General features: G+C 36.9%; 1 protein-coding gene across 2 annotated transcripts in view; it reads right to left on the reverse strand.

Annotated features, from left to right (window-relative positions):
- Positions 1-25137, reverse strand: part of LOC119777761 (pro-neuregulin-3, membrane-bound isoform) — a 625184-nt gene that overhangs the window by 76292 nt on the left and 523755 nt on the right. For both annotated transcript variants that reach the window (XM_038276767.1, XM_038276769.1), the window contains one exon: positions 9088-9111. In XM_038276767.1, the coding sequence (XP_038132695.1) occupies positions 9088-9111 (24 nt within the window). The remainder of the gene's footprint in view (positions 1-9087; positions 9112-25137) is intronic.

The raw sequence follows: 25137 nt of genomic DNA on the forward strand, positions 1-25137 counted from the left end.
AAACATCTGATACTAAGAGGAATAAGACACCAGTAAAGTTGATAAACATCCATCCATCTTTTACCACCTTCATCCGTCAGGGTCACAAAGGCATGGAGCTTTTCCCCAGCAGTCTATTGGCCAAAGGCAGGGTACACCCTGGACAGGTTTATTCTTTCTTTATTTCACACAAACTCATGACTACAGATGGCACAGTGTAGATATAAATGTCAAAAATGACAGATCATAAATGTACTATAACAATAGTGTGCCAGTGAGGGGTAGAATTTTTAAATCCTAAATACAAAAAAATAAAAAAGATAAGAGACACAAATTCCCAATCCAAAATGTATGTCAGTCAACCATAATCAGGGAAAATATACACATATTCATTCACACAAAAACTCATCTAGGTGTTGTTATTGTTAGTTATAACGGTCGTGTGCCTCTGATGCTTTTACACTCTTATTTTCCAGAGAAGACAAGATAATTTTCTCATTATCTAAACGAGATTATTGGTTTGTGTTAAAACCAATTACTAGTGTTGTGCCAATGCCATTTTTTGGCCCTGATACTGATACCCAATACCTGGCTGTGGAGTATCGGCCGATACCATACCAATACCATCTGTTTTAAATTGATGTTTGTGTGTATATATGAAGAACTGCATACTACCTAGATGTACAATAATTGCCATCATGGCTTTGTCAAGTTGCTGCCTACCTTTGTGAAGCAGGAAAAAATCTAATACAAAGTGAATCCAGTAGAACTTTTTATTGCCTACCTGGAATGGGTGACAATAGTTGAATACACTTTTGGCTCTCAAAATGGTATCGGTACCCTATTTGTTGGTACTCACCGATACCGATACCACCATTTTAGTGCTGGATCGTGGCCCTGCCCGATACTGGTATTGGTGCAACACTATTGATTACATCCTTTAATACCACAACAGTGGGAGAAGATTTAGAGGTATAAGTCATGGCAGCCTTTCTATAACATAAAATAAATCTACATTTTATGTGTAATTTAGAAAATAATCCTGAATTTAAGTTTTAGGTAACGAGACGACTGTAACAGGTATAAGATGCAATAACCCCCAAATAAGTCCAGTTAAAGACTTTAATTTAAAAAACAGTCAGATCTGTTTTCTACTGTATTTCATCCAATCCAATCATCCACCATGACCTGACAATGAGTAAAAAAAGAAAAAGGAAACTAAAAAACTGATCATTAGGGCCACGGCTGCATAACTATGGGCCCCGCAGGCATGGATGGACTGGGAATCCAGGGCTGTTGGCCAGCCTCATTCATTACTGATACAGGTCAATAATCTCGATATCTCAAGAAATCAATACTGTTTTCTCATGATAACGACGTAATTATCTTGTTATATTGAGAAAACAATGGTTTGACCATGATAACAAGATAGTTATGTCATTATCTCGAGAAGGCAAAGAAGGCAAAGGAAAAAAATAATGGAGTATGATGGCTCTTGGCATCCATAGTTAGTCTATGTTTGTATCTCAATAAACTTAAATTTGGATATACAGAATCTATGTAATCTAAGTTTTCACTCCATGCAATCTGACCTGCTAGCATTACTAGCCATGACTAGGAAGAAAAGTAGCCAATCACAGGCAGTGTTACTATCTCTGGATGGTTCCACCTTCAATGTGACAAAAGTTAACATTAGCACATATAAACAGTTCCACACGAGTAAAAATTATTCTACATGCATATAAAAAGTAAGAGAGAGCAGAGAAGGAGCATGAACCTGCTGCTTGTTATATGTTGATGGCTTCATATTGAATCTGCAGATATAAATGTTCACAATGTGAGTTTTCAATCAAACTGCTCATATGAGTATGCTACTTATAATGTGTGCACTTTCAGCAGAGTTCTGACTTCATACTAAATAAGGAAGATTAAACATTGCTAGTTCAATGACGGCTCATTTTACTGCCCCAGCTTATATTAGCAAGTTCACTTCTGCTTCTAGATTTAGCTTGAGTCTTAAAATGTAATCTTCAGCTCGCTGCTGTAAGCCCTGTTTTGTTTTCTTTAGTTAAAATTAAATTACGAAGACAGTAATCCTGCCAATCGCACATAAAATGTGTGTTTTTTTGTGTGCCTGCCTTTCTGGATGGGATTCTTTTCACCAAAAATAGAAGTGGGATAAGTTGTTTTGTTTTTTTATGAGTTGTTATCAGTCTTTGATTTCAAAGGAAAATCTGCACCTATAAACACACTGTTGGCAGCACACACGGGTAATCACACAGGTGACAAAGTGTGGTGACAGTGTGAGCTGGCATTTTGACAGAACCTCTGAGGCATGCTGAAGTGACAGTGCTTCAGTCTGCCTGGTGGAGTTCATGACATAAAAATAGAGACACTGGACAACACCTCTGGCAGCACTTCAATTTAAATCACTGGTGGCTCCATCTTCTTAGAGAACCTGGGATCAAAGCCTTCAGTCTTCAAGAGATCTGAATGCAAATTTCTGCCTTCAAGGTCGACTCAGTTTTGCTCTTTAGATGTATATCAATATCTTCTCCGCATATAAAAATCCCATAAACTGACTTTTCAAATTCAATCAGGAGAGATTTTGAAAAAAAGGTTAAATACAACAACCTTTGAAATTTGGGATCTATTACAGCATTTCCTTTATATTTGGAGCATTCAGATAAATCTTATGTGCTAGCTTGATGTAATGTTAGCTGTTGTTGCAGCTTTATCAGATTAAAAGAAAATTATTGTGATTTTTTCAGCTTGGTAGTTTGTTGCCTGGAGGAGCATCCAGAATACATCAGTTTACTTTTTGTACAAAGTGGTGAATGTGTCTCTGCAATACCACGCCAGTTTATCATTGATCCAAGGTTATCGCTGGTGTTAACTTGCTTCTGAGGGATGGACGAGGCCCTTTCTTTTTAATTTGACCCAGTCAAATGTTAGCCTCGTGAGCCCATCCTGATCTCGCAAGCTTTCAAGGTTTCACTCGCTAATCAGTCTGGAGACTCACCGTTAAAGAAAATTTGGAGCCGTTCACCAAACAAACATCCAATCAGCGTTGGCTTTGAGGCGGGTTGAGGTGTGACGCAACGAGAAGCACGACAGTTCAGTCTAAAGAACATGGCGGCTTCAGCCGATGAAACTAGCGTTAGCGTGGCTATCGAGCAAGTTTTATCGGAATTACAGAGTATTTCTTCACTGAAAGAAGAGCACTGCTCTGGAGGCTTTTCTCAGAGGAAAAGATGTTTTTGCTCTTCTCCCGACTGGTTTCGGCAAGAGTAGCCTGGCTGTTAGTACGTCATATGCTTCGTTGATCTGATTGGTTTATTTGGCCCATCTATCACCAACATAGGCCAATCGGCTAACCAGTATTTTCACCAACAGAAGGTTGCTGCGCATATCCATCTGGCGGAGTCAGGTTAGTCAAATGTAGGAATTTTCCTCAATTTGTGGGAGAGCAGGATAGATGTGCTAGAACTGTCCCAAATCGAGACATCTGAGCGAGACAATCTGAAAGATCTAGTGTTAACTTTTCTTTCAACCTTCCTTTTAGATCCAGTCACATAGTAAAACTGGTCAATCAAAGCTTGATGGTTCTATTTTTTATATCTAGCTGCACCTTTAATTTCCAAACTTTTCTGAAAACATTCCTTACAGTAGCCGCTATTCAAAATGGCCCTTCCTAGTCAAAAGCCAGCTGAATGGCAGCCTAATCCCCTTAAACCCCTTCTCTTTTGATCTTAATGTCCACAAATAATGACAGAAACAATATTTTAGTACAAAGATTGATGTTTAAAAAGGAATTGTAGGGGACCAGGCAAGGACCAGCCAAGGGCCCATCAAGGAAAGTGGGGAGATTTTGAATGGCTACTATTGTAATTAAATGTTTAAATCAATCAGTTTAACCTGCTAACCTAATACGCTATAAAATGAATACTGTTAATCGCATGAATGAACATCAATGTATCTTTTTTATCACATTTCTTTCTCAAATTTGCTCAATTGTAACCTGAAGCTCTGGATTTTTTAAAGATCCACAAAGAATGAATAAAAACTCATTGATTCAGGCGAAGTTAGTTTGGGATCTAATGTAGCTCTGTACTGATAATCTGTTGGAACCCGCTGGATGGAACCAGAACTTCTGTTCTAAAAATACGATATATTTCTGGAATCTGCCTCATAAATACAACTGTCAACCCCTTTAATCAATCTGCTGTATTTTAGGATATTAGTTTTTTTTTTTTACTCTAAATTTCTTTTGCAATGTTTTTTTTTATTTTTTATTTTTTTGACGCCTGCTTAGTTTTTAGTTACTGATTTTGAACACTGTCTTCCTGTGTGTAAAGATTTGGAGGAATTTCTATTCGCCATGTCACCATGTCACCCCCCCCCCACCCCCAAAAATAAAACATATAAGAGAATTTATTTAAATCTTTCCAAACATTAAACTTGAAAAAATGCAAAGACTGATAAAAGTTTTCTACAGCAGGAGATTTAATTGCCCTCTCTTATCATTATGCAAACATAAATGAGTTATTCTGCTGCAGTTGGAGCTCTGGCTAATTTGGAAAGAACAAGGCATTGCCCAAAGGGATTAGAAACTTACTCACCAGTTTGCTTTTCTCTCTTTCTCCTTTCTTTATTGTTTTATCCTGTTTGACATTGAGCAGCGCAGGACATTTTATATTCTAGGCACATTTCCAGTTTACTGAATTTGAGAGAAATAAAAAGAAAATCTGCTTACATTCATATCTAAAGGTTAATAAAATACATATTTTGGGAGCGTTGGACCTCAGAGGTGCAGTAAGGTGTTAACAGTCTGGTATGAGACAGTGAACCCAACACTGGATGGTCAACAGGTCGTATAACAAGCCAGAGGTCTCATTAAAGGTAAACTTAGACTGATCAGTAGGTGTTGGTGTATTTTGTAATGCTTGGTTCACAATGAGTGCAATGAGCTATGAGCAGCCAGTTAACGTCTAAAGTACATCAACCCTTCAGAGATTCCATCTCAATGTTTTTAAATTTCACAATGACGTTACATCTGCATTTCGACGTCTCTGTAGAGGAAAGAGCAGCACAGAGAGCCACTGCAACAGCAGAGATTAGATGGATAATGTTTAAAAGAAATGCTTTTGCACTCAGAATTATATACTTAGTAGAAATATACTACGTACCATAAAAAACTGGACCTCAATGAAATATGAGAATATTTATCAAAAGTCATGTCAAAACTTCTTCCCGCCTCTGATTGGTGACTGTGAGTGTTTTTATATGAAAGCAACGTCTCTGTTGGATCTTGTCTATCATTGAGTGTTTGGGTCCAGAACAGGATCTTCTATCTATCAGTTTTTTTGTGCTGGTAAAGATTCTCAGTCATCCAGGTCAAAGCCATTCCAAAAAAGTAAAAAAAAAAACAATCCACTGGATTTGAAAATGTCAGAAATAACATTGAGTTCCAGGCTTTACAGAGTAGCCCAAAAAAACCTTGTTTTAGCTTTTTTTTTTGCATGTTTTTTAAGCAAAAACAAGGCTTTGTTGGTCCACTCTATAAAGCCTGGAACTCAACACTATTTCTGACATTTTGATTTGAAAAAGCTTCCTGGATGGGAAGAGAAACGTCTTTAACTTGGAAACAAAATCCAGTGTATTGTTTTTTTTTTTACTTTTCTGGAAGTATTATTTATATTCATATTTAGCAAGTTTTACATTTCTGACGGTTTTCTTACATTTTTACAACTGCAGACAACTTATCTATCCTCAATCCTTTTACCAGCGGTCCCAAATATTTCAGCCTCTGAATTTATAAATAAAATTAGTGTTAGAGTTTAAATTATAATTTCAAATGCAATTTTATGCATAAAAAAAAAAAAAAATAATGATTGAACTGAGCATTTAATAACTTATCGATATATTCCATATTCAAATCATGTATTAGATAAATCTGTATAAAGCCAAATACAGATTAAAATGATGAAATGTATATCTAAATTAATTCATTTAAAAAAATTATGCAGATGTTTTAAAGAAGCTGATTTCCTAACATTGTTTTCTCCTGAATTACATTAATGATGGTCCACAATGGGATGTTCTACCAACGCTCTGTTGAATTCTCCTCTCATCTGTAATAAATGTATAGTTCCAGTGTGAACATGTTCTCCACCATCCCCCGTGAGCTAAAGAAATCCAGCCAACTCTCAGTGCAAAAGGAGCTGCCTTCAACGTTTTAGTAGAACCCTCAGAAAATTTAGAAATCATCAGTCAGGTTGTGGCCCCAGATTTTCCAGCAGAGATCACTGAACTCTGATAGGAAGGAAATATTGATGGCCCGCATGGCTGCCTGATGAGAAACGGTGAATTTTCCTCCCTCTCGTCTCGCCCTGACCCATTAAAGATTTATAAAGAGGAAAGGCAGGATTTGAGAAGTCTTAAATATATTCCAAATTTTATTAAATGCCGGGTGGGTGAAGTCCCCTGTAGATGAGCCTTAACCTTCATAGTATGTTTCCTTTCTAATTTTAGCCTCAGAAGGCAGAGGTTGAAGGAGGGAGATTGCCTGCTTATGAATCATAAATAGAAATATGGATTCACACATTGGGGTACTTTTAAAAAAATATCTCTATTAGGTCATGTACATTTTGCTATTACGATTATATGATGGAAGTCTCACAGTTATATTGCAAATCAAAGAATAAAAATGAGGCACTTGTTAATAAGATAAAGGTAAAATCCTTTTTTGATTGGAGGATATATTTAAACGTTAACATCAAAGAAGATGATTGATAAAGCTCTGTCCAGCATTTTCATTGAATTTAATTTCAATGTCTAATCAGTTATTGACAGTTTTAAGGCAAATCAAGTGTACTAATATAACAACTCTGTGCGAACACAATTCAGAATGCATTACATGGAGAAAAAAAAAAAAAAAAAAACTCATGATCTTGGCACTGAGACTGATTTAGTGGTTTACTCCATTCACCTGCCTAGCTCGGCCCAGTTTCTCATTACTGTTCATCTCATCCTCCTGCTTCTGCCACTATTTAAGCAGCTTGCTTCTAGTCATTAGTGCTAGAATATTCAAGCCTTCAGCGAGAGTTCTTTAGAGTACCTGTTTGTTGTTCTGATTGCCTGATCTTGACTAGTCGTGCCCTTGGACCCTTGAGCCTGCTGTTCCTGTTTCGATTTTTTTTTTGCCTGACCTGTCTTCAGACTCCTGCAAGTGATTCTGACTGTGGACTGAACCTGAATCTGCCTACTGACTTCGACTTGGCTTTCCCATCTGTGCCTCTTCGGATCTCTGATCTTCTGATCTGGACTCCTGTTAGCTCTTCGTCACCAGCTTGGGCTTGTTCTTCTGGAGACTCCTGCCTTCCTTCATCTGCTTGGGTCTGCTCGTCAGCCAGTTCAGCAGTCTCCAGGCTCTGGCTCCTGGAACCCTCTCAGTAGCTGTTGGGAGCCATCCAGCTGGATTCATCTCCTTATTCTGGGCACCGACTGATCTCTAAAACTAGGTTAGTGACTCACATGCATGTAATCATTTTCCCTCTACAGATTCTGCCCTTTGATGCCCAACCTGCTGAATTACAGATCTGACATACTTTATAAATGCTTTCGTGAAATACACTAATCTGTCTGCTTGAACCCTGGGTCTGAAGGTGCGGGGCCTTGACAAAAAACAAAGCCTGATTGCTGCTTTCAAAATTCCATCAGGATTGTGCCAGAACCTTTGTTATAGAGATAAGAAGTTGAAATGTATCCAGATATCAGCATATGTTAGTGTATAGATACATTGTAGAACAAAATTGTGCTAAAAAGGTTTTTTATTCAATATAAACTTCTAAAGAGCGCCAGATCTAAATTAGATGTGTTTTCTTTTTTCATGAGAGACAGTTCTCTAACATTTAGATGTTACAGTCGAGTGTAGGAGGTGATGGTCTTCCCATGCACCACCTTAACACAATGCCAGGAAGGACGTTGGCAGGCCCTGAACGCCGGCGATGTGGGAGCCCGCACATTGCAAAGGCATTAAACCTCACAGTGAATATAAATAGGAGGACGAACCTGCAAGATAGCTCCAACGGTAAAGACCATCCGTCACTGCCAAGTTTGGAAAGTCTCAGCAGGCTTTGGTTCTTTTGAGAACAATTGCAAATGTCGAGAGCAGAAAAAAGGAGGTGAAAGGGAAACAAAAAAACTGAAGCCTGCTCTTTCAGATACTCTCAAAAATTCTGAGGTTATGACGTTCTTTTTTTATTATCGGAGCTTCTATAAACAGTCCCAGCGATTCCAGCTAAGAGAGTTACAAGCTGCAGCTAAACAATAAGCTTCCACGCCGTTAACTAGTGCACCTCAGCTGCAATAACTGACACAAGCAGAGCCAGGAACACGAGAGAGAAAGGCTTGGCAACGGCACTGTGAATCTGCTGGCCTCCACCCCATCACAGCCCACGGGCATGTGCCTGGTAGAAACGCATCAACATTCCCTCTGCAAGGACAGGAGGGAAAAGAAAACAGATCTCCACCCAACATTTGTAAGAAACTCTGGGTTTTAAAAACACACTTTTGAACTTTTTCCATCAATGTCCACGCAAGAACTGATTAGGAATTAATTTGCCCACGGTGGCGACGTCACCAACAGAGAAAGAAGAAGAATAAAAAAAAACGCCACCATGCTGCAACGGCTCTGTTCTCTGCGTTTCCAAGGAGACAGGAGCACATTGGTATTCTGAGGGGGACACTTCATAAGCAATTGTGAGTGAAAGAAATGTGAGGGAGAAAGGAGATGGAAAACGGTAATACATAAATGCCTTTGTGTAAAGAGTACAGTCAGATACAGGCCACTGACAAGTTTTACACATAGATAAGGGCAAAGCGTGCAAAATGTGTTCATGCAGCAACATAAAAAACACATTCATAGCTTTACTGCTTCAATGTACAACCAGATAATAATGCCATTAGAGTATTGTGAGCACAGCCTTTTAGTGGGTGTCTAAAAAAGTGATCTGCATGTAAGTAACGTTGATTCAAAATGAAAAAAAACCTACAATGTTTGCAGACATGAGTCATGCATTTATCAAGACAAGTAAAGCCTCTTACCCATAAACTCGATGCCCAATTGGTCTGTTGTTCCAGGAAGCAGGAAGGAGAAAAAGAGACAGAAAAGAGACGTTACTGAAGGAGTCAGTGAAGGTACCAACATGCACAGCTAATCAACCTGTAAACTTCTGCATTCGTTACACTGAAGAAGATAAATGTTAGAAATGTTACAAGAAATGAGGCATGCAAACGCATTCTGTTACTTTCATTTTATTTTCCATCTTCATGTTAACCTCTCTGTGTTTGTATCAGGGTATGGAAAATAGAACTAAACAAGCAAGAAAACTCCTCATCTCTTGACAGTTTATACACTTGCAGTTTATTTATGTTGTTTGGCTAATCTCTGACCAACTGATATTGATTGATCATTCTTTCACCCTTCTTTAGGAGTCAAGGCTCTGTGTTTGCCTCTCAGGCGCCATTTACACTGCAGGAAAATGTGGCTGAAAATCAGATTTTGGAGGGTCAAGTGATCAGATGAGGCAGTTAGAAACAAGTGGGGACTTGAGCCTCATTCATATGTGGCTCTGATCAGACTCCTAACTTATCGTTTGGGATGTGACTCCAGTGGGTCAACCACTGTAGAATGATGTGACTCTGACTTTCCATCAGCACAAACTGGGAGCAGTTAGCAAAACAGAAGCTGGGATGGTAACACAACAAAAACCAATCTAAAAATCAGCAACATTTTCCTGAAAATTGTGCACTTGATTTAGCATAAATTAGATATTAAATCAGTAATTTCATTAGTTATTTTAAATAGTTTTTCACCAGACTACATTGATATTCATTTTCTTTGTTACATAAAAGGTGAAAGAAATAAATGCAAACTAAATCATAGATACACGGCCTCATTAAAATTATGCTAAATGTCCGTTTACATGTTCTACCTCAGCCACACACTTTTGCAGTCATCAAAAAGTTTGTTCCATAATTAAAGCTGGATATGTAAACACAAATATGAGTTTCTACTAATTGGTTAGTTTTACAATGTGAATGTTACAGCAAATCACCATAACATAAATTTTGAAAGGTGCTGTCCAGAAGCTTATTCAAGCCCCATATATCCATTCCAAAAAGCAATACGATAAATGTCTGGGATGCCGAAGGGCGACCCTCGATGGACGCTGTCCTGCAGGTGATTGTATTTCAGCATAGCTTGTCAATCAGCCAAACCAGAAATAAGCTGTGCTGAAGAGGGGAAACTTGTAAAACCTGCAGGACAGTAATGCTCGAGGTGCACACTTTGGACACCACTGGTTCAGGTGGAGTTTAGCAGGGAGTCTTCTTCATGCCACCCATCTAGCAGAATGTTCCAGTGAAATTATAAAGCACCTTCAGCATTATTGTCTTATTTTACAGTTGACACATTGCTATTTGGTATGAAAACCTTTCTGTAATGTTATTCTTGTCATTGTGCCACAAGCAAGTAAGTCTCAAGTCTTTATCTCAAGTCCCGAGTCAAGCTTTAAGAAAACACAGTCAGGTCAGTCAAGTCTTAAGTCAAGATAGGTGTCTCTCAAGTCAAGTCCCAAGTCTGAAACTTCAAATTTGAAGTCCTTTTAAGTCCTTTTTTTTAGACAAATCTGAATTATACACCTAATGTAAATAAACGACCATGTGCTCTTCGTATTTACTTACTTACTTACTAGTGTAACTGAACATGGCCCTTATATTTTCTGTCCTCAGGGAGCAACAACTGCTGCTGCGAGCCCCTCCCTCCATTTGGTTCAGGTAAAATATGATTAAATACATGAGAGTATTTTATAGAATTCATCTTTAGAGTGTTTTTATTCCCTTGCAGTCTTGGTATTGTTCTTCTCTCCTATGGGCTGGATGAAAACGGCGATTTTCCTTGTTGAAGAGTTGGCAATATGTGTTGCTATCCGCTGTACCAACGCAAGCTTAAACATCAACAGGAACTGAAGACTTGATTTAAACCCTGATATTTTTATGTCTTTCTTTTTATACCTATGCAATAGCTAAAATGTTTTTCAACCCATTGTCCTATAGAAATCTGGCATTTATGTGGCTGAATGAATTTGTATGTTTCAGAGTAGAGTCAGCTTAAATAAAATAATTAATTGAACTTTTTTGATCTCACATTTGAGAAATTTGCCTCTGCATTTAACCCACCCCCTTGGGGGGTTAGTGGGCTGCCATTGCAGGGCTTACATTAGTAATATGGGGTTAAGGGTCTTGCTCAGAGACCCAGAGTGGCAGTCTGTGGGAGTGGGTTTCAAACTCACAACCTCAGGATTCCAAGCTCCATGCCCTAACCACTAGGCTGCCACCCCCAGGAGCTAATGGATGCTGTTTCATTTCACACAGTACTCATCTGAAGTATGGTGACTGTTTTGGTAGCTTAGTATAAAGGAGGGTTTCATATACCTTCCATTTTTAAAGAAAATTATTTGTATGTTTTGCTTCTAACCATTTCAGGGAAACAAGAGGTTGTTAGTAATTGTGTCGAAAGTTGCTTACATATTTGGTATTAAAACCCTAATTACATTTTTGCTGTAATTTTCTAGGTGTGCAAGGTGAAATAGCTTGTAGGCTTCTAAGCTTTAGCAGAAACAAATACGCAGAAACTGATTACTCTCTTGTGTAGTGCAATTTTAATAATGAAAAGGAAGAAAAGAACAACCTTTTACTGCTTTTACACAAGATTGCGTGTCATGCGTTTATGCTTGCAAGCTATTTGTGACCTTGTGTAGTTAATGTGCAGAGTTTCTTTCCATTGGTTCATCCTTGAACATGTTTGCCTGGCTTCATTTAAAGAAGTTCTTGAAAAGGTAAGGCAGGAAAACATTTTGGAGGAATCCGCTGTGGCATGCATGGTGTAGCTTAATATACAGTTCCCCTCACTGACTCTGCAGAATATAATCCAAGGGAAGTGCAGGTGTCTGACATTAACCACACAGATGTCTTTATTTCCTGAGTAGTACTGCCTTACACGCTATGGTGGGTGATCTGTTCTTTCAAATGCTCAATCCTATCTGACCCAGATCTTATCAGGTAATGTCAGCACATGTATAAGTGCATCATTTTTCAGGCCAGGATGACCTAGATAGTGCCTTCCGGCTGAAAGATCCCAGAGATATCATCCATATTCAGCATACTATGAATTGACTCAGAAAGTAAAACAGGGAACTGAGGCTAAAATTTTAATTTCCCATAATGTACTATTGTAGCTCTAGCACAGAGTTTACTTTCATTAGCTTCTTCTCTTTGCTAGAAAAAATTTCGTGAAAAAGCTTGCTGTTAGAACATGACAGCACAATCCAGCCGCCACCATATTTCATGATGTTTTCTTTTAGTTTATGTCCATATGAGGTGTTTTATATGGAATACAAAAAAAGTTATATCATGATCTCTAAGCAGGCTCTCCTGTGCAACATGGGACGACTTTCTTTCACACTAATAGTACTACTACTATTCAGTAAAAATGGCAACTAAATATATAACGCAGAAATTTGCAAATAGTTGGATTATTTTGTTATTAATTCTTTAACTAATTGACTTTCTTTCAGAAAAGAATGGCATCCTAATAGAGGATTCCAGTAAAAAACAAGGAATAAAGCTTACGTTTTTAGCTGCTCTGACCTCAGCAGCCTCTGGAGAGCAGAAAGAAATAACAGCATGATCTGTTCTTTGAAACTCTGCACTTTTTAGTCCTTTTGGGTGGATCCAAAACAGCTGCTGTCGGGTTTTGTAAACCCAATTTCCCATGGAGCTCAATGAGTAGAGCCTAGCACTAAAGCTGCCAAGGTTAGGGATTTCATTTTCTGTACAGTTTCATGGGTAAAGTATATATCAGCACCAGTACTGTCACAGTTATGAAGGTTTAGTTCCCATTGGGGCCAGCTGTACTCATGATGTATACACTCTTGCTAGGGTAAACCTCCTTAGATGGAAGGATCCACAAAGTGTCAAATCTTTAATATGGTTTATGGAAACTGAATTATTGTACAGGCAAGAGGTGCCCCAGGGAAATAGCATATCTGTCTCACACAATGGAAAGACCAGCAGAGAGCATGCTTCTAATAATAATGAAAAAAACAAACAAATAGTTCCAATTGAAAATATTGGGGTTCTTCTTTATTTACTTTATTTATGTTATTCAACTGTATTAAATTAATACAATAATATAGAAAATCCACAAATTCATTATTTGTTCCTTTGAGTAAAATGTTGTAAAAGTTTCAGAAGTAAATCAAAACTCTCCTTTTTCATTATTTTCATAAACTTCTATCAAACCATTGACTTAAAAAAGCATCAATTGAATTGAATTGTTATGAAAGTATTCCTAACTGCTTTGAGAACGAGCAAAACTTTCAGAAATGTAAGTTTTTCTAATTTTTAATGAGACATAAAATTGTGCCACAAAAGAAACAAAAACTGTCAAAATTATTGGCTTTCATAGGTGTTTGTAGAACTATTTTATCTATAAAAATATTTTGCAAAATATGAAAAAATCTTTGCAATCGTGCCTAAATAAATACAGCATATAAAGCATTTCAGAAGCAAAAAACCTTAGTAGCTTTAGTATGTGTCATATTAGAAGAGCGTAGCCCCCCCTGGGAGGTCATTATTCTCCAGCGGTTGTGCCAGGTGTGGATGGCAGCAAGTCGGTATTATTTCACCAAATTTTCACACCCTGTGGAACCACATGTAATGAAGGGAAGAGGTCGGCTTTCAGATGGTCTCTATAGAACAACATTGTTTCTCTAAGGCATGGGTCTTCAACGTTTTCCAGGACAAGGACCCCAAACTGATGGCAAGATGGAGCGGGGACCCCTAATTATATATATATTGAATACAATTGTCTTCTATCAAACTGGTCCCATAGTCACTCTATTACAGATGGAGTCATGTAACGAAAGTAATTTCTCCCTGGGATTATTAAAGTATTTCTGATTCTGATTCCTGGTTGATGGGACAGGTGTTGTGAATGAAACGGTTCCCAGCTTTAAAGAGCTCCTGTGTGTCGCTGAATGTGTGCATTGATGACTGAAAGACATCTTCTGCCTCCATTTATCTGTTTAATACAGTGTGTTTAATTCATGTTTATGTGTATTTAAAGACTTTTCAATTAGTGGAAAAATTGCAGGAGGGGATATTAAAAAAAGAGTGTTATCAACCAAAACTTTCGCGACCCCCATGCAGTACCTCCGTGGACCCCCTAGGGGTCACGGACCCCTGTTGAAGACCTACGCTCTAAGGTGTATAAACTCATTTAATTAGAAAGCACAAGCAAATAGTGATGTGAAAACCTCTTAGGTAACCTTAGACGTTGGTTGTTTATTTTTTATTGGCCTCCAGGATGAGTTGTTAATGTCCTCTTAGAGGAATAAGGCTAAGCCAGCAGCTCTTGGGAATGTTCACCACTGTTTCATATTTAAATATTTCTGGACAAAAGGCTCCCACTGTGGTCCTAAATCTACAAAAAAGCAGTTTGTACCACTTCCCAGACTTTTGGGAGATTTCCTTTCTCTTCCTTACATTATTCCTTTTATATCGGGACTGACGTGCTGTTTTTCCAGATATTTAACTTTGCTAGACAGGCTCTTTATTCCAATAGCCTGGCAGTATTCAGGCCTGGATGTTGGGGATGAGAACTGGCAAGAATCTGGTCTTGCAATACCTATCAGGATCAATGTTTTACAATGTGGTTTATTTTGGTACATCATGATGCAACAAAAAAGACAACATATTACGGTTTTCATAAAATTATAGCTCAGAGAAACTTCATGATGGGTTTGGTTGGTTACTACCAACCAGCAGCTGAAGCTTTAAGAATTAATGTGTATCAAAGTCAGTCAATGATATGGATATGTGGCGATGCAATTTTTTACATTTGATTTGATTAGATCGATTTGGATCAACACCAACATGGTCAAATTGAATATCGCAAAATTGGTAATTTGAATCAACACAAATATCCAATATCACGATATCTAATAATTATAGTTCTGTCTTCCACTCCTATTGGGTATGGTCAATCATAATGAACTCCTCTTTCTAAGACAATGGGCAGAATTACATTAAAGTCTGATAAATCACACGTTTAATGTGTGATTGCCTGTTCATTAGCATATAGAATAGGTTTGAAGTTTAGGCTGCAATCTAATCACTCCACGGCCAAACCATTTAAGGAGTCATGCGATGAGAACATTCCTATCCCCTGAACATGCCAGGAAGGTAGGAGGTAGGAGTTTCCCTGACACTGGAGCCTCAGCTGTCAGTTGGATGTTGGAGAGACTTTAAATGAACAAGCAGAAGCTGGCAGCAGGAAGGCCATCAGCGATGCTGTATATGCAAACTTTAAAAAGATGTTTGGCAAATTGGTTGGGGAGTGTCGGCCTGGTGGTTAGAGCAGTGCGCTTGTGCTCTGAGAAGGTTGCAAGTACTCAGTTTGATCCCCACAGCCTGCACTCTGGGTTCCTGAGCAAGACCCTTAATTCCACACGGCCCCCTGAGCGCCGCACAATGGCAGCCCACTGGTCACCAAGGGGATGGGTTAAATGAAGAGGTAAACTTTTCCATACGGAGATCAATACAATTTTATTATTATTATTATGAAATTGAAACGATCCAAAGTGAAAGGATACTTTTATAAAATTTGGTTTGTAAATCTTCAAGCATTAAGCAACAAGATAGTCCAGCATGATCTGAAACGGATGAAAATAAATCTGTAAATGATGTGACTTGAAAACAATCTTTTCATTGAAGTTTCACTTTGTTCAATAAAACCGTTTGGGTTTTAGATTTAAAAAAATATAAACACAAAGATAGACGAAGTCTGTAAGGAGACCAATATTTATTCACAGACGTGAATCTATTCAGTCAATTAGCAAATATAGTAGTTTAAAAATTGACTTATGTGGCTGATTATTACAATTGTTTTAGTCCAATAAATAAATAAATAATATGAATTAATATGTTTGTTCTGGTTAATCAAGTGAAGCAGAGGCCAGGGCTGAACTACTCCCACACAGGAGAGAGCACTGTATGTCTGAAAAGAAACGATAGAGGTTACCGTTTTCTTCATCTGAGAAGTTAATAGTTATTAATCGTCTCTGACTGAATTCAGAATAAAAGCTTTAATACTGGCTGACTGTGAGAAATAGTTCAACACATAATGAGCAAATCTCATCTGAGAGATCAGGATGTCTTTGTGTCGCCAACTTATAGGTATAGTAGTGGGTTTTCACAAAATTTTTTTAAAAACAGCCCTCTCCACAAAAAAAAAAATGCACGTGCACAACCCTGTACCCGGTGCAGAGAGTTAACGCTTATTAAATGTGTGCGGCCCATTTCTCCTCGTGCACGCTCTGTTTAAAAGTTGCTGTTTGCATCACTCATAAAAGCTTACTTTTACCAGAATGATTGACAATTAAGAGGGCCACTTATTTAGGCGATCCACCCGGAAAAAAAGCATCCTGCCCTAAACCTTTCAGGTATAAATAACCTTTTGGAGGGAATTTTGTTTCATTATTGCCGCAATCCAAAAACATGAAAATAATATTAATAATAATACATCTCATGAGGAGAAACAGGAAAAACAAATTGAATGATTAAAATATGAAAAAAATGGAAATAAACAAAAAAAAAATGTATGTAGAAAAAATAAAATCTAAGAAAACAGGTAATTAACTTATAAATGTCACATGATAAAGCAATTTTAAGTCTTAAGTACAAAACCTATTCAAGTTTTAAGCAAAAAAACAACAACTTTCATTTACTTGCGAGAATAATAGAACAAAATTCACTTTATAAATGCGATTGTATGGAGTACAAAGTATAGAGAATGTAATCTTTAAGAAGCAATTACAAAAGAATGCTGTTTGAAATATCCAACCTGTAAAATAGAGATAATAAAATAAATGAATGTCTAAATATAAGACCTGTAAAACATGGAAAAAATAAAAACTATATAAAGTTCTGAATGAAAAAATCTAAACAATGAAAATAAATAAAACAAAACTGCAAAGTTACTCTCAAAACCTTTGTATGATTAAGAAGGTTATAAAAGTGTATTTACTGTGTAGCATTTTAAAAAAATAAAATGTGTTTATAAGAATAATGAAACCAAAATTATCTCCAGAGTTCTGGATCACTGCATACATTTTAAACACTACAATATCAATACTTTTCAGGCCACTGAATTTAACAGCAGCTTTTCAGCTGACACTAGCTGTGAAATTAAGAATTTTATGAAAAAAGAAACTATTTCTCATCAAAATGTTCTCTTATTTTTAACTGTGTCTTTGTTCTGCTAGAAAAAGACAATCTACTCATTTTTACAAGTGATGCTAATACATGTTGAGGGTAATGAAGCTTTAATGTTGTTTGTATTGGTGGGTAAGTGACATTCACATGATTTGTGTTGTCTTCCTCTGGTGTACGTTGTTTCTTTTGCTTTAATTGATGTTGCACCGTGTAATTTAATGGATTGCACCAGAGATCTGCACAGAGACAACATCCTGTTTCAGCAATTCTGTAGACAATGAAGCTTCTTGCTCTTGTTTTTATAAGTTTATTTCAGGATGTTTCAGAAAAACAGAGTATATAAAGTTCCACCTCAGTTTAATATGCGAAAGCAGAGCTTGTTTGTGCAGACTGATTCCCTGCTACCTTTGTTGTTACAGATGATGCTTGTTCTTCAACGGCTCCAGGTGGAGCGCAACACACAAACACTCCCAATCCGCACCTGCTTTATTTCCCCGTTAAGAAAATAAAATGATTATTGTGCAGATGGGCATGGAGGAGTGTTTGCATTTTTTTTTCACATGAAGAGAGCAGAGACTATCTTTTTTTTTTTTTTACATGATTTTATCAATTAGCGCTTGAGCCTCTTTAGACGATGACACAAAGTAAAGGAGCAATTTAATAGAAGGCGGCTACCCACTTTTTTAAAACCTTTTTTGCAACCATTTTAAGCAAATAAAAACTTCACAAATTACTCAATATTTAGGGCTTAAGCAATGAAACCTAAATTTATGGTTTAGTTTTGCTGTCCTACACAGTGTCTCATGTCTGCCCTTCATAGCAGGAAGGCAGTAGGCAAGTCGCAGCACGCAGCTGACTGACAGATCGATGGCTGTGTGATGCGAGCACCAACGCGAGTTCAAACATCCCCAAACTCCTTGCAGAGGAGCACCAGCCTCAACACTAAATCTGAATGTCATCTTTCACCAACCCATTTCATTATTTCATCATCTATTCTTGGCCTTGTTTTGCACTATCATTTGTTTTGTGTTGCTGTGGCAACAAAATTTCCTGCAAAATAAAAACATGTCTTACATTTAAGGTGCCATTTCTGCATTCATTAATCAAAGTGGTCATGACAACGAGAACGCAGAGAAAACTGTTTCTGTCGCTCCTTTTAATAGTTAAACTCAGATCAGAAACAAGTAACTAATAGAATAGCTCACTGTACAGCCCTTCATACAGAACGTTATTTTACCTGCCACACAAACACTGTTCCCCTTAAAACAAACTGAAAGGCAGCTATATGCAGTTCAGCAGCCTTTCAAGTTTTACTTTTATTATTGTGGATGAAAATGCACAGTTTGTATTTTTCATAATTTTGTGAAAGTTTTATTCAAATTTCAGTCGACAGAAACTCAAAATAGTTTTGCACTCTTTTGAATTGCATCTTTAATGGGCATTCTTCATCTTTACTGTTAAAAAAGTAAATGGCAATTGTTATTCTAACACACAATTGTATTGTAATCTGACTCAGAAATATAAATTTGACATCTAACAAATAAATACATGTTTGCCCGACTCAAATTCTTAGAAGTTGGTTTAACAAGGAGTTTTAAATCGCCTATACAAGATTTTTTGAGTTCCCTCAACTGTAAACTCATGGGCATGCGCACTGCTCATGTTCATGGACACGCCTACTATGGTACGGGGTTTCCTATCCCTTTCTTCAAGAGCACTGAGTTGATAGAACTCAAAATGTATGTGTAAAACTCAAAAACCTAAGTTAGTAGAACTCAAAATTTCTATGTAACACTCCAAAAACCTAAGTTGGCAGAACTAAAAATCTTTGTAAACTCAACCACAGTGAATTTAAGTAAGTAAATGCAAAACAATTAAAGGTAATGTGGGGGATTTTATATGATTTGTGAAAAATTCATAAGAAAATAAAAAAAATGCACGCATGACCCATTTCTCTGTGTAAAAGTTGTTCTCATAGCTCATACAGGCTTACTGTTTCAGAACGTCGCCCTAACCCCTAAATCCCTCAATCACTACATAGAGGGGGGACTATATAGTGAACTCAGAGAAATTACCGTTCCAACTGATGATCACTTCCCCATTGGTACACTGCCTGGTGCCTGCGCCATCTTTGTTATTAGTCGCAGCTGTCGGGTAGCTGCAGCCTATAGTAAATCGCATAATGCTTTGAGAGGAGAACTCTCCTCGCAAAGAATTCTGGGATATATCTGCCTCTTTGGATGCCTTTCTAATCTTCTCATACACTTCGTAGACACTTTTACGGCCATTTTCAAAGATTGCGGTGAGAAAGCTGAACTTCAATGACTGTCTGGAACCACCACAGATATACGCCTGAAAGTGTGCATGGGCAGAAAAAGATACGTAACGGAACTAGCACGTAGGATGACCTTATGTAAACAAACCAGAATGATTGAAAGTTAGGAGGACCACTTATTTAGATGATCCACCTGGATATAAAAAATCCTCCTCTATACCTTAAAATATATGTATCACGTCTTAAAAAGCAGAATATATATGTGAGAAAATATTCACTATGCTTTCAATCATGTTTAAAACACACCATTTTTTTATTAGTTGATTTGTTTTCTCAGCAAATCCAAAAAAATATAAAAACAATAAAAAAACAAAAACAACTTTACTTGGAGCTTTAAGCTGATAAGCACCAAAACTTAACATTAAATCAGGTGTTATAAAAACAACAACAAATCATAGCTTACTCACCAAAGGCTAGATATAAAACAAAAAGATAAAAGCTTGGAGGTTTATATGACAATAACATATGGAGGGCAATACAAAAATTTAATTAAAATTAAATTGCAATCTGAAGTTAAGATACTGTAGTGTATAGAAAGGTTGACATGGCGATTGCGTTTGTGTTGTCAAAATTTGCAGACACCAATTGACATAGATACTCTGGTATCAACCTGTTTTCTTCCCTGTGCAATGAAGGGAATGTTTACTTTGTGAATCACACTAACCATTTCAATAATAATAATAATAATAAAAAGAATCTGCTTATCTTCACAAAAACCAACAACCAGAAAACAGCTCCAATGTCATCAGGCCACATTTAACAGACTTGTTTAGACTAACTGTGCACAGCTAGGTTTATACTTTAAATAAAGTAACCCAGTCTGTCTGTTGCTTGGCAAGGTCAAGCATCACATTACAGAAGTTCCCTAAAGCCTTGAAGTTGAATAAGCCTGAGATGTCTTCTTAGATCTAACTATTCATGAGAGCCGAGGGAAATGTGTTGAACTATTGCAGCAAGAAAACACACTTGAAATGTGAAAAGAAAAAAAACAACATAAAAGTAACTTTTTCCAAAGTTTGAACAGTAAATCAGTAAAAGAGAAAGTTTTATTCAACTATAGTCATTGGTCCAATCTGTTGGGTTTGGAGAACATAATCTGTGGTGTGGATAAAAAAAGAAACTTCTGAATCATATGTCAAAATGTTGCGGGGAGCGCCAGTCATCACAGCATCGATTCACTCAAGGCTGCGACGCATTCAGGCACACAGCAACATTGGAGGCAACAAGAGGCACTCTGCTCACCTCCATGGTTTCATTACCTCTGCCATGAAGGTCATGTTTTTAGTAGAGTTTGTGAAAAGAGTTTAAGGAACGTTTTTTTTTTTTTTTTTTTCAAAAGTGCACCTCAGGCCAAAGAACAATTGATTACATTTTGTGATAATCTAAATCATAATTCGGGTGAAGGATTTGTTTAAATTAAGGGTGGCAGCAGTGTCTAATGACAGCTTCAGGATCAGAGTCCAAAATGTCCAGAGGTATTTTACGCCACCTTATTTCAACCAGAAAGTAGAATGAATGAAGAAGGTGAAAGCAGAACAAACACCAGAGGCTGCATACACACACTGTGCCTTATTTATAAACTTATGAAAGGCACCTCATGCCAAAGAAAAATGCTTTAAATTTTATAATGATCCAGATGATGAGTTTAAGCTATAGGTTTAAGTAACAATGTGGGGCAAAATGTGTTGCCTGGCAGCGGTCTCTTCACTTTCTGAGTGCTTTTCTAGTTTTTAACTGTATCAACAATAGATGAGCTTTAATGAGTAGTGGCGTTTGGAGAGTTTATGGGATTTATCTTTAATCTTTTTCTGTTGCTGGTGAAGATTCTCTGTCATCCAGGTCATAGACATACCAAAAAACTAAAAAAAAAACAATCCACTGGACTTTGGAAGTTTGAAGACTTCCAATCCAGGAACCTTTTTTCAATTAAAAATGTCAGAATTAGGGTTCAAAGCTTTATATATTAGCCCAAAAACGTGTTTTGGCGTAGAAAACATGCAAATTGAACCAGAAGAATGGGATCCGCCTCTTAGGAAAAGCTGAGTGAAGCTGACACCCCACCCACGTCAAAAAAACTCTGCAAATAGACTGAATGGTTAGTGCAACGTTAGTGCAGATTTGTGCAGAAAAAAATATTGTTTGTGCTACTTTTGTTTAAGAGATATTAAAGATTATTTTTTAGGTCATCCAGAGGTCACCATCCCCCCATTAAACTCCAATTTGAACCAAAGTGGTCTCATTTTTTAGTGCTTCGTTTGTGCTGATTTGTGCCGTTAAAACCAACATTTGTGCTGCTTTACTTTTTAAGATATAATATTTTTAATTATTGTCCGGTGACGTCACCATCCCCCCATCAAGCTCCGATTTGATCCAAAGTGGTCTCATTTTTTAGTGCTTCGTTTGTGCTGATTTGTGCAGTTAAAACCGACATTTGTGCTGCTTTACTTTTTAAGATATAATAGATTAAAATTTAGTCAATGTTGTTCACAGTTACAATATTAGAATAATAATAATGGAATATAAGTAATAGGTAAAATATTTGTAGAAGTTTGTATAAGTATATAACTGTTGCAGAATGTGAGGATTTGATCATGTGCAGGCTCAGGCTGGTGTGTCCCCCTCTCCATTTGTGAGACAACAATATTGCATTTCTGTGGAGAAAGGTTAATATATTGGTGGCTTTGTTGACAGTGCTATCTAAAGCAAAGTTCTTTAAATGAGGGACAATAAATCACGCTGCAATCAATCTTTATTAGGGAATACAAAACAATATAAAACACATTTTACAATAACAGCTAAAACAACTTGCAATATAAAACAAATATATGAAATTAACTGCTTTCTTGAGAAAAGTGGTTAGACCAAACGGTGCATCTGGCCACATCTTCTTCCACCAAGGCGTTCTGACAGCGGACAACAACTGCTGTTGTTGAACAACTACTTTCCTTTCCAGCATGGGGCAACCAAGCCACTGTATAAAATAAGTATTCTTATAACAGTGGAAAGTACAAAAAAACAAAACCATAATAATAAAATAACAATAAAAACACTTTTCCCTAGAGATCTTTGCCAATTAGCATGAATATATAAATAATCTAATAAGAAGGGGACAAACAGGCTCGGTAATCTTCATAATAATGACACTGATTTATCAGTAGAAACATTTTAAAAAGACTTCCCTTCTTTCCAGTGTTGGCAGTGAGATATAATTTACTTTTGTCCCAGACTAAATTACTGACAAGAATTTACAGGATAAAAAGCGGTCTGAAACAAAAACAGCAGCAGCTGAAATTAGTTGTAGATGTGTAATAAATGTAGTCGGTTGTGATCATCACCTGCAAGTATAGAGAATATAGTTTGAATCGGACATGCAAGCAGCACAAATGACCGTTTTAACGGCACAAATCAGCACAAACGGAGCACTAAAAAAGGAGACCACTTTGAATCAAATCGGAGCTTGATGGGGGGATGGTGACGTCATCAGCCAAAAATTAAAATGATTATATCTTAAAAACTAAAATAGCACAAATGACCGTTTTAACTGCACAAATCAGCACAAACGAAGCACTAAAAAAGGAGACCACTTTGGTTCAAATTGGAGTTTAATGGGGGGATGGTGACCTCTGGATGACCTAAAAAATAATCTTTAATATCTCTTAAACAAAAGTAGCACAAACAATATTTTTTTCTGCACAAATCTGCACTAACGTTGCACTAACCATTCAGTCTATTTGCAGAGTTTTTTTGACGTGGGTGGGGTGTCAGCTTCACTCAGCTCTTAGGAAAGGGGAGTCTTTTGGTTTTTTTTTTGTTAGCCTGCAATACCCGATACTTAGCTATGCATCTGAAAGGGGGGTCGTTAGGGGAAATTGTTGGCCCACCCCCTGCATGAGGGCGGGGGGGGGTGAAATGATGGCTGGAAGGAATCAACTGTATCTCTGCACTGTAGGTTTTTGAAAGCTGAAACCTGAGTCCACCCCCTCTGTTTAAGGTTGGTTTTTCTTTCTTAACATAAATGGCTTCTTTCACACCCCTCTCAAACCACCTGTCCTTTTCTGTTTCCCCTTGAAATTATTTCAGGAGTTCCCAAATCAACAAACCTATGGAAGGAATTTTCTATGTTTTGAAACATGTTTTAAAAATAGAAATCTAATAAAAAAAAGGCAACAAAAAAAAAAAATTCTTAACTGAAAAAAAGAGAAGCTTTCCTGTTCACTCCAATGTCTTTTTTTCAAATTGTGCATTCTTTTTACATGTTTTTTTATTTTTTTCCAAATTCTATTCTTTAAATTTATGTTTTCAGGTTATCTTTTAAAATTGAATTTCTTTCAAATAGCTTTTTTCATTTCACAGTCTCTGCAAATTATGGAGGACGGGTTTTCCTCTGGACTGAGGAGCAAAGATGCTTTTCTAATGGTCTAAGTGTTGGAAACGACATTTTTAATGATCAATAGTGAGTGTTTGTCATTCAGGTCATAAAGAGGACAAGGAGGTCTGTTAAAAGCACAAAAAATACAATTAATAAAACTCAATCAGCAAAAAATACATTATTTTTTTTAAAGGAAACAAATATTTCAAACTAAATTTTATTTGCAAATTGAATTATTTTTTTCAGATTTTCATTTACAGAATTTGTTGTTTTTTTTGCAACAATAATAGAACAAAATTCACCCCATCCAGATCAGCCTTCTTGTAATTTTCTACTGGCAAAAGTAAGTTTCTTATTAAAAATAAATAAAGATATATGGCTGTCAGATCTACTGAAGCTCATAATTGTTCTAAAGAAATTTTTCCATTTTCTTTTTTCTTTGAAAAATGGATTCGAAAGTTATTCCGTTTGTATAGATTGATCTTTCTTGAACCTTTTCACTTTTTCTGTTTTTTACAACTAGACATAAATTATTTATTGGCACTGCAGTGAGTTTTTATTCAACAGTGATGTGAAAGTTAAGAGGGTGGATAGGAAATGTGAAGATGTTTTGTCTCATCACTTCTCCAACACACAGTAGCAGATCACACAGACATTTGAAATCAGCCGGTGAAGCTGAACCTTTTTGAAATTCACATTGGGAATGTCTCAAATCTACCAAGATATTGTTTGCTGATGGAAACCATGAGAACAGGAGAGCCTTGATCAGACAGAGAGTTCTAGATCAGCACTGTGAAACAAAACCCATTAGACAATTAGCCCATTAGTCTTAAAGGACCTAATAGGATCCAGATAGCTGTATACAGCAAACATGTCAAAGAAGCCACTGAAATGTTCATATAATCCCTGAACCTTGACATCAACATTAATCTCTCAGTTCAGACTTTTCTTAATTTGTTCCAATTTGTCTAGTTTCAAATTAAAATTCCTTAATAATAAACCAGATTCATTACTGTTCTCTAAGAGCTCTCCTCCCAAAGCATTCTGGGAAATATCTACTCATCTAGTGACCATGGATGATCACTACTTTTCAAGGCATTGTGGGAAACTT

This window comes from Cyprinodon tularosa, unplaced genomic scaffold, assembly GCF_016077235.1.
Source record: "Cyprinodon tularosa strain WSP-4 unplaced genomic scaffold, ASM1607723v1 ctg127, whole genome shotgun sequence".
Classification (NCBI taxonomy): Eukaryota; Metazoa; Chordata; class Actinopteri; order Cyprinodontiformes; family Cyprinodontidae; genus Cyprinodon; species Cyprinodon tularosa.